The sequence below is a fragment of the Pholis gunnellus genome (assembly GCF_910591455.1).
Source record: "Pholis gunnellus genome assembly, chromosome: 14".
Classification (NCBI taxonomy): domain Eukaryota; kingdom Metazoa; phylum Chordata; class Actinopteri; order Perciformes; family Pholidae; genus Pholis; species Pholis gunnellus.
The window spans coordinates 14,319,098-14,330,414 of NC_136541.1; the positions used below are offsets into that span (position 1 = coordinate 14,319,098).

General features: G+C 42.5%; 1 protein-coding gene across 1 annotated transcript; it reads left to right on the forward strand.

Moving 5' to 3' along the window:
- Positions 1 to 6,149: 6,149 nt before the first annotated feature.
- Positions 6,150 to 10,845, forward strand: LOC306705685 (midnolin; the record flags this gene model as incomplete). The annotated part of the gene is made up of 7 exons (XM_079172502.1): positions 6,150 to 6,364; positions 6,452 to 6,539; positions 7,455 to 7,517; positions 8,243 to 8,755; positions 8,948 to 9,053; positions 9,852 to 10,094; positions 10,441 to 10,845. 7 exons carry the CDS (start codon positions 6,150 to 6,152, stop codon positions 10,602 to 10,604), a joined length of 1,392 nt encoding a protein of 463 aa, XP_079028628.1. The 3' UTR covers positions 10,605 to 10,845.
- Between the last annotated feature and the right edge of the window lie 472 nt (positions 10,846 to 11,317).

Sequence of the window (11,317 nt, forward strand, 5' to 3'; positions counted from 1 at the left end):
GTGCAGCTTGTGTAACATCCGTCCATGAATGCATTCCTTTCACATACTGATAACACTGCCGCACATTCCCTCTCCATGTGATAGTCATATTTTCTGTAATATGCTATCTCATACCAACAGCTCAAGGTAACACTGATGAGGACAAAGCTCTGAATAGAAAGAGCACACCAACAATAGAGAACCACACTCACTCAGATCATGTTGAAGTTTGGTAACACTTTACATTTACCGAATGGTTTAACACTCTATGACGTAGTTGTAAGCAGATATGGTCGTGTTTAAATGTTTATTCATGTACATTATGAATTATTATTTGTCAACAATTATAAACATATTAAAATGGTATATTATTACAGCTGTTATAAACTAGTTATAATAGGGGGACTTAAAGTAAGAAAATAATTAACATTTTTTAAAATGTCCTTGCTGGTGGTCTTACATTTTACTTTTCTTTCTTATTACGACCTAATAAAACCACTAAATCCACACCGAGAGCATTTAGCATGTTTTTTTCATAGCATAAGCCCATTTTAATGATGTCACTATATTACTGACCTGTTACAGAAATAATATATATAAACTTGATGACATGACATGACAAACCCATGCTGTGAAGCCAAACAGCTCAATCCCACATAAAGCTTTATTTTAAATTCTAATTGAGGTCCAAGTGTTCCCAAAAAAATACCAAATATATGCAGATAAAATAATAAATAATAAAATGTGTTTATATATATTATTTAATTTTTTTTTCATTTTATAAGTATTCATTGATTCATAATAACCTTTTCCTATTAGTCTACTTTTGACTAAATGTTCATGACTTAAAGTGTTTGAAATGTTATTTTCATTATTTTGTATTATTGTATTTGTATATAACATTATTATTATCTAAGAAGTAACCAGAATAAAATTCTGACACTGACTCGTAGAGAAAAAAATAAATCCAAAGTGTGTGTGTGTGTGTGTGTGTGTGTGTGTGTGTGTGTGTGTGTGTGTGTGTGTGTGTGTGTGTGTGTGTGTGTGTGTGTGTGCGTGTGTGCGTGCGTGTGTGCGTGTGTGCGTGTGTGCGTGTGTGTTTATATATATATGTACGTGTGTATGTGCGTGTATGCGCGCGCGAGCGTTAGTTTCGAAGGTGTCATGACATGTTACATCCTCACATCATCTCTCGCTTTAACCATGTACACCAGACAGACAGATGGACGATGCGGCTCAGACAGACGCACATTCACATACTTTCATACCATTAGCAGATTGTAATGATGTCTGTGATGTTTACACCCTCATAAGCACCATCAGTAGTAGGCTGAAGGGAGGAGGAGGAGGGAGGGAGGGAGGGAAAGGGGTCACTGCATATCACCCTGACGTGTGACTGGATGATGAAAGTCTCCAGATGTGTTGTATCTTACGGTCTATGCAGGCGGTGTTGAAGCAGCTCCCCTCCGCTCTGTGCAGACTGACTACAGCGACCCGCTGCAGCCGGCAGCGCTCAGCAGCAGCAGCCTCAGCAGCAGCAGCAGCAGCATCTTCCTTTCGCCTCCGAAAACTCGCCGATCAGGGCTGTCCCGCATCTTTGTGTCGTCTGCTCTCAGCCTGCGGGGAATAAATCAAGATCAGTCACTCAGGAACCCCGCGCGTCAAACACCTCTCACTGAAAAAACTCCGATGAAGCTACTTAGAGCTGGCTCACCTATTTTACCTATTTCACACATCTTACAGAATGAAATAGTAACACATTACACCGCGAGTACGCCTGCAGGTCCATGAACTGGTCCCGGTTGTGAGTGGGACGTGGATCGGACTCACCGGGCTGTAGACTCCGTTTGAAGCGGCGGTCCACAGGCAGCCTGCCCCGTCTGCATACTTTAATTTGGGCTTCAAATGAAGACTGTAGTTATGAATGAAACCACACGCGATTGGACACACCCACCGCCCGCTCCCTACTCACCACGTGACCAGCTCTGACGGTGATGGTGGTGGTGATGGTGGTGATGATGTGAGATGGAGGAGAGAACCTCATTCACAGCAGTTGCTCATGAATGGCAGCTGCTGTGAGGGCAATTCATTGGTTGGCTATTTTATTTTTTTAATAATTTTTTTTTTGGGGGGGGGTGTCGATCCAGACATGATTCATATTTTAAATAATATGTTCCATGTGCTGTGTTTGAGTCTGCCTCTGTTTCTTTGTTGCGCGACAAATTGCAGAGAGATGGGTGTTGTGGACGTCTTTGTAATCTCACGTTTCACCACCTGGCGGCAGCGTTGCACTGTTGTGTTCAGGTTGAACACACTTTAGGCGGAAGTCCTTCAGTTCTTCATGCAGCTTTTCTTTTTCTTTTTTCAAAGTCAGATACAGTCAAGACTCCCTTCTTATTTTTAGATAATAGAACTTGTCCAAATGAGAGACTTCACTCCATAAGAACGTGTTGATCCCTTAATAGTGTTATCTCCTCAAATGCGCACTGTAGAAAGATATGTTATTCAGGACAAACATATATCTATATATACATAATCAACCTGCAGTCCATACTGAAATGCCTTGTTGTGTTTTATTTACTTAAAAAAAGGTTCTTACATCCTAATACATGCAACAATGAAATAAACTCTGTTAAGATAAATGTTTTTCAAACCCTATAGAATCATACTAATATAATGTAACAGATTGAATAATGCACCGTGGACTTATTTAATTGGACTCACGACAAATGCAGCTAAAGGCATTCAGTATGACCGAGATGACCCACCAAGAGCATTTGTAATTTGATACGTTGTGTGTTTACTGTCCCCTGTGGCTTCTTGCACCACGAAGATTCTCTACACTATTTGCACTCACACTCCAATCCAAAAAAGGCTTCTCGCAACCATCCCCTCTGCAGTCTACATTCTTGAGTCATGTAGAAATGAAGGAGTTGCACAGATGGAAGATGCGTTAGCTGCAAAGGGGGCAGGAGGTCTAATCTGCGCCTGAGTGATAACAAGCTGGAGGACGATATCTGAGTTAGTTGGAACCCAATTCATGTTTCTGCGTAACGACTTTCCCAAAAAGTAGAGCAGCTGCTTGAGTGACAGAAATAAAGGCCCACACTGACTACTTTGATTCCACTGAGTGAATCAGTTCAGGGCCAACTAAATGACCTACATGTATTGACTCACTGGAGTTAACCCACAGAGTGAAGTCTGTTGGGGGACTGAGGTGTCACATTGTTGGGACAAAGGAGGAAGAGACGCTGTATTCAGGAATGTGACCACATGTCCTAGTATGTGAACTTTAATAGCCTCTCATGGCTCCTCAGGTTACGAATCTCACATTCCAATACATTTTTGGTATTTGAAAGCTCCTGCAGTCTCTTTTCCGCATGCTAAACTCGGTCTACTTTACTCTTCTATCATCTGAAACATAAACACAGCATATGTTTTCAAGGACTTGAGACTTCTTCATGCACTTTAGAAGAAGAAAAAATGTTGCCACTGTGGGCCCAGTCCCTGAGAACATCTGTCGTTTTTAGACCTCTACATGTAATTAATACATGCATTGTGAATATGTATTATTACAGGTGTAATACTCAACTCATATAGAATAAAAGTGGAGCTTTCACCACTGATTACAAAACTCCAGTACTCTTTCAAAGCAATTCATTGGCTAGAATTGCATACTAAATATAATGAAACATCAAAAATGGAGACATTTCAGTCTAAACAAGCAGACTCCTTTGGTGCTTTGTGACATGGGGGTACCCCTCAGGGTTTCTGGCTCAGCGTATTGGGAACATTGGTCCGTACACTTATACCAACAGAAATAAGCATTAGATAAATAAATACATTGTTTTTGAGGACTGTTGTGCTTCACATGATGGCTGAGCTAAAGACAATGACAAGAACATTTCATTTGAAGCAATAAATTCAGATTCATATAAAAATGTGCCCTCCTCTATATGTCTTTCTGTATTTTCAGACAATGCGACAATCATTTGATGATTTTCTCAGTCTATCACTGAGATTTGTTGTTGAAATATCCAGGGGGTTTTTATCTCTGAAATTCCATGAATTGTAAGGTGTGCCATACCAGAGGATTGAAACGTCTGGGAGAGGGGCTGTGTAGGGGGAGTGTGTGTGTGTGTGTGTGTGTGTGTGTGTGTGTGTGTGTGTGTGTGTGTCGGTTGACGTCACAGTGGCGTCTGTGCATGCTCTGGAGAGCAGGACATCCTGTGGAATTGTTCTCAGCAAGGCCCGAAGAATGTAAAGCAGCCACCCCTCCCTTCTCACTCGTCTTTGTGAAACGTTGGATTGGCACGCTGCCATAGAAACGTTGGGAGAGGATTGGGGGGGGGGGGGGGGGGGAGATCTCTATCAGAATCTCAGTGGGACATCGTGTTTATCAAGTCACTGTAAAGGAGAAAAGACTAAGAGATTAGTCTGTGTGTGTGGCTCTCATGTTCCTGGAGCATATTAGAGATGGGAACAAATAGAGATGAAAATACTGAACAGCTATGCAAAGCAAAACAGAACAGAAAAGGAGGTGGATAGCTGCGGTTTTTCTCACACACACTGCACAGACAGAAAAAGACATCGGGAGGCAAACATGTCTGCATTTCGGAGAGGAGTGAGTGTGGGGGTGAGTTGAGGGAGGGAGGTGATATGGACGTGGAGTGACGCAGGCCGTATAAAGCGGGGGAGTTGTGGGTGCAGCTATTTTTAGCCACTGTGTGGAAACACATATTAGCTGCATTTCTCTGCCCTATCCCGGTTTCCTACGTCACTTTACTCCAAGCCGGTCCTCTCTCGACCGTAAGTCATGTGACAGGTGCAGACCAGAGGCCCTGCTGGGGACCAGAGGTGGGACACGAATACCAAACAGGAGAGGGAGGGGGAAAAAAGACTGCAGAGAACAAAGGGTGGATACTGTCTGTGAGCGTCTCCCCCCACCGGCTGAACAGCGAAGTTATACTGCATCCACATAGATGTGCATGTAGGGTGTTTCCCTGCCTTCAGTGCATGCTGGGACAGGCTTCAGCACCCATGTGAACTGGTAATGGAAAAAAAGGAGGAATAATAGCATATAAATATATATATATAATAAGAATAAGAATATAAAAATATATAGAGAGAGAGAAAAAATAGAGCTCTTCTTTATTGTTGAGCTGTTGTTGCAGGAATTACTAATATTGTAGTTTCTACACTGTTGTAGCTTCACTAATGTGTCTTGGAGTTGACAGGTGTATAGTTAGGTGTCCCTTCCATTTTATTTATATAGCACACAATCACATATCTGTCTCTGAGTGCTTTTCAATCTGTACCACTATGACCACCTCTATCCTTATTCCAAAATAAAAAATAAAAAAGCATGATTTAGCAGGTGGGTTTAAACTATAGTTTTATGATCATTAAGTTCAGGTTTCCCACTTAAGGTGGGCGGCACAGTGTTTGTAGGTCACACAAGTACAGATGAGTTAGTGGTTGATGTAATAATTTCACACAGCCTGGGGTTTTTTTACACATTGAAATAGTGTCATGGAAGAAAACAGTGTCATAATTGGGCTATTAGGTTCAGTAGAAGGTCAATATTTGTTAGTGGTGGGGACTATGATTAATTTTAGGAGCAAAGACAAATTGTGACTCATCTCTGGGAAGCTTTTAATAATGTGAATAATCATTTTAAATACAATAATAGCCTACAGTCTGTATTGTTTTTCTAAGAAAATGAGACAAACATTTCGACATGATGACATTATGTACAACATATGCAGCGCTCTGCAGATTGCATCATTTATGAATGGTGAGTGATACACGAAACAGGGTGGGTCCGCGTGAGAAACAGACGTATATGATTGGACGGCACAGGCCGACCGGTCTCCTGCGCACTCGCTGATTGGCTGTGCTTTCGAGTGGGCGGGGCCTACACTGACCGGGTCTGGGTGTTTTACGCTCGGTGGAGTAGTGCTGCGTCTGTCAAAGCCAGAAAGAGCAACTGCCACAGTCCGCTGTGGTCCAGCCGTTCTGTAATCGTATTGTTAATGTCCAAAGCTGCTTCACACCGTCCTCTGAGGAATGAGGAGCAAGACTAAAAACAAAAAAATATTGTCGCGTCTCGCCTTAATTCAATCCAGCGATCAGAATCTGGTCTGAAAACTTCGACCTTTCACAGCTGAATGGAGCAGCAGCGGGGGCTATGTAGCTTCACCCCAGGGTGCCAGGCTGGGGTCTCCACCGGTCAGCCAACCATGCGTTTGTCCATCACCTCGACCGCGGGCAGCCCGGTGGAGCTCACTGTCCCCCGGGGAGAGACTGTGGAGGGACTGAGGACACACATCTCGCACAAACTCAGGCTGCAGACAGACAGAATCGTCCTCCTGTACAGAGACAAGTGAGTCGCGCTTCACGTGACACATATTGCTTCATCTCTTCTATTCTTAAGTCAATATATGCTAACTATATAATGTGCATGTGGCAGGCAGCTAACCGCAGGCCAACTGTTGGACCTGGGTGTAACAGATGGAAGCAAGCTGACCCTGGTCCCTGCCATTGAAGCTGGTTCAGTGGTGAGTAAGCCGATGCAGCCTCCAACCATACACACAGTTGTTATCATCACTTCATGATTGCCTGTGCATTATTAGTTGTGTGCCCCCTCTTGTGTAAAGTGGTGCATCATTGTTACTGAGTATAATCGATCAAATCTACGATTGATTCCTTTTTGTCCCTTCCTGTTCTAGTCCAGTTAATTTTCTTGTCATACAATTGTGATGCTGTATGCACAACTGATTCCCACACTGTAGATTGATAAGCATGAAGTAATGATAGATTACATGCAAAAATGTGTTCATAAGGCTAAAATGGTGACTAGTGACTAATATCTAGTGCTGTAATGAGTACGGTTATCCATCAGTTTGGGTGATGCACCACTTTACTTTGGCGGAGGAAAGGGAAATGTTAGCTGTTGATGAAGTATATTCATTCAGTTAAACTCTGTGATGCACCACTTTACTTGAGGGGCACAAAATTGGTAACTAATGGACAAGTAATCATGAACTAATGATTCAGCTCACTTTACTTAAGGGCGGGCATAGAAACATAAAGGTGGGTATTAATGATGTAATGATTTGTGTGTGTGGTTAAGTGCTGTTTACAACATTACTCAGAATTAACCAAGAATGATAAGTTAATGACCATTATAAGGATTCACAGATAACCACGAACAATTAAATACATATTAGTTCATTAACATAACATCTTACAGTCATTTCTCAATCAAGTTATCAGCTAATTTAATGAAGATAAAATCAAGAACTGCCGGTTAACTGATGGTTTACAAGCAGTCAGTTCCTCATTCCATCTTCATTTGCTCCCTGGTAATATACTTTTATGTAATATTGTAAAGTGTTCCCGAAACACATTTCCATCCACATCCATGTACACAAGTAATCAGACTTCATGTTGTGATATCTTTACTGCCACAGTGCTCCACTGCCAGAGCTGAGAGAACTATGATGGACGTCTTAGAAAGTTTAACAGAAGTCCAGGTAAGTTTAATGTCTTTTTGACTCTGTGCTGTAAATAAATAGACACTTGTTTAATGCATGAATGTGATGTGGGGGGGGGGATCGTGTTCTTGAAGAATTCAAACTATTTACTGGTGTTTTCCAGTTATTTTCATGCAGTAGGATTTAACACACATCTCACCGCTGTCCTGTGAAAACCACGTATATTGACAATATTTTTTTTTCTTCAGATAATCCAAATAAGTTTTTCAGAAAAATTCAAAATTAACCGAATTCGGAGTGCATTCTTATCATTGGACAGCAAAGGGAAATGAAAAGCCCAACATACTTGTTTTGATGTTTTAAGGAAAACAATATGCATAAACCATGCTAAGATCATTGCGTCATGTCCTTCACAAAGCCAATGCAGACTTCATTGATTACAGACACTAGTCATACACACACACGCACACACACACACACACACACACACACACGCACACACACACACACACACACACACACACACACACACAGCAATTCCCATGGTTACTGGATGGGTACGCCAAAGGAAACATTTCATGCACGTACTCCAATACACCCATGATGACATTTGTCTTAAAATATTATATTATATATATTATATACAAAGTAGACACTCAATGAATGTTTGCTGAAATATTGTAAATCACACTTGCTGTTGCCATGGTATCCATGACTGTCAACAAATTGAACTCTGATGTGTGTCTTTCCTGACTATCCTGCAGATCAGTGACTTCCTGTCTGGGCGCTCACCTCTGACCATTAAACTGGGAATTGGTGCCCACATGATGTATGTGCAGCTTGAACTGCCTGCGCAGAACGTGGCGGAGCTGCAGCGCCAGCACGGGGACTTGAGCAGCAACCTTCAAACTGGCCTGCCCACTGCTGCCGGGATGAGCCCCCCTGACTCCTCAAACAAGACCACAGGATCCCCCTCCCAAACCTCTACTCGAGCCCCGGACTCTACATCCGTGATCCAATTGAGTGCTCAAAGACCCAGAACTTCCTTGAACTCAACAGCTCCCGGCTCCCACTCACTCACCACTGCCCTTCCACATCGGTCCTGTCCGCCCCACTCTACACACACATCCTCTCCTGGTCTTTCCACCCCTTCTTTGCCTTCTGGTTGTCCACATCCCAGCAGTCCACAACCAGCAGCCACGCCAGTCTGTTCCCCTGCTCCCACCGGCTCCATTCCTGGACCCCGGAGCCCAGCGTCAGCTTCAACCCTCGAAGAGGTTAGCCTTACATATTCTACTGCGAAAGTGTATCGTATAATCACAATGCATTGTCATGGTTTCACCAATATGTATTATTGGCATGTTTTAGTAACATTTCCTATAACAAGCCAGTTTAGAGTTTAAAACAGTTCTACTAGTGTATATTCCTCCTCGTGGGTGGTTAAACATCTTTTCCTTCTCGTTTTACAGAGTAATGTTCACGACTCATCCACTGCAGAGCTGAGCAAGCAGCCAGGAGCAGTCATAGAAAGTTTTGTGAGCCCCTCACCAGGCGTCTTCTCCGGGACTTTCTCTGGTAAGTGTCTCAGCAGCGGAAGCCTGACAACGACACAATCAGAAGACAATAGATTTTGATTAGTTTAATCAAGATAGATACACAGACAGAGTTCTTTATTAATCCCAAAGGACAATTGCAGCGTTGCAGCAGCCAAGTCACAGAAGTCCTGAAAATAGATGAGGTAGGCAAAGAAACTAATATTTAAAAAAATCACAATTATATACAATAACTAAAACACACTAAATAGAATAAGTTAATGACAGAGAATAGAGACTAAACATAGACCTGTGTTGATGTACACTGTACAATGACGCCATATTGTACAGTAGTGGTGTCTAGTAGATAATGTTCTATGCTGTACTGCAAGATGTAGGATCGTCAAATAATCTGAAAATCATTTTCTCCATTAGTTGATTAATCATTTTATTTATAAAACGACAAACATCTTAAAATGTCCATTATGATTTTGCATTGCCAAAGGAGACATGTTTAATTTGCTTGTTTTATTCGACCATCGGTCCAAACCCAAAGATATTCAGTTCTTGACAAAGAAAAGCTGCAAATCATTACATTTGAGCTGCTGGAACCAGTGAATTGTGGAATTTTTGCTTGGAAAATGAGTAAAATGATTAATTGATAATCGATTGTTAGAGTAAGTTGCTTTTATTTTACGTAGATCTACTGTTTTATTTGTATTTGTTATTGTTGCCCTAATGTCTACTGCCTCAGTTTGCCTCTAGTTGTTCTTTTTCATCAACTATCAGCCCCCTCTTCCTCTCTCATGTCCCCTGCTCTCTTCTCTTCTCTTCCCATCAGGCACTCTGGCCCCGTGCAGTCAGAGCGGCTTCAGCCATCCTCGGCGTGGCATCGCCATCATTCTCCAGATCTTCAACGACCTCCTCAGAGCTGCCTACCACCACCAGGGGGCTCAGCCTACCCCTCCCCATCATCCCCACCATCCTGAGTCCAACCCTCCAGCCAGCCTGCTGCTCACAGCGGAGGAGGGGCCAAGCAAAGCAAAGAGCAAAACAGTGGCGACCCAGAGGACAGAAACTCCAGGTGAACACATGATATCACACACTTGAACACAGGAGGAGTTACTGGAGATTTCATTCATAATACATTCCTTATGCAAATAAATATTCCAGAAACAAGGAAATGACTGACAGTAAAACAAGGACAGTAAACAAAAAAAAAGGTAAAATACATGAAAAACCTGGATGCATTGGCTCTCAATAGAGCTCCAGCTGGATTAAATGACACTGACCTTTATCATTAAAGTATGGCATTGGGTGACAGTGTATAAAGCCTTCTTCTCTTTACTCTTCTTCCACCTGGAACTTTATCATTGTGTAGCATGTCTAACAAGTTGTTACCCCCCCCCCCCCCCCCCCCCCCCCTGTAGGTGAGGAGAGTCACCTGACCTGCCCACCCACGCAGGAAAATCAAACATTACACTGTAAGCTGGAGCGCCTGCAGTTTTTGATGCATCAGAGGCGTCTTCGCAGGCGAACTCGGAGGCACTCACAAACGTCTCACCCGTACCAGCACCATCGCCCTCGTCCCTAGCCTCCTGCATGGGAGAGATCCACTCACTGTGACAGCAGGGGCTGCTTTCTGGTGACTAGAAGGAACCAGCTTTGCAACCGAAGCTGACCTCTTAACCCGTGGAACAGGTGAAAGAGCAGCAGAGTGACCTCAAATGCTTTGGGGCTATTTTGACAGATAAGAATTTCTGAAGAATGTAAGACCGAAAGGTCCGAGGAGTCTGATTCCTGTGGCTGTCACTGTGCTGAGCATGTTATTTCATCTGAGTCTGTCAGTGACAATGGCTCACATTGATATGTAGCATTATGTCATAAAAAGGTCCAATGTGCATTTTTATGTTATACATCTTGGTGTTTTGTACAAAGACCTATTACCGTATGTCTGTTTATGTACTGCAATGCCTTAAATGTACATGTCTTGAATGTAAACTACGTCTTGTTCTGTGCTGAGGATGTTCCTAATGTTTTAATATCACTAATATTAGACACAAGGAAGGCAAAAAAAGAATAAAGGAATACATTAAGAAACCTTGGGATATTTCCGTTCCCGTTTTTAGACTCGGAACACCAAACATTGCTGTTTCCATCTGCCATCATGACATTTTACTGTAAGGAGATGGATTAATGAGGCAAAACTGAAGTTACAGTCTTGCTTTGGACTAATTGTCATGGTTTTTGAGGCTGCAGTTTAAGACTTAGATGAACTCACAGATACTGTGACGTCTCATACCAGGC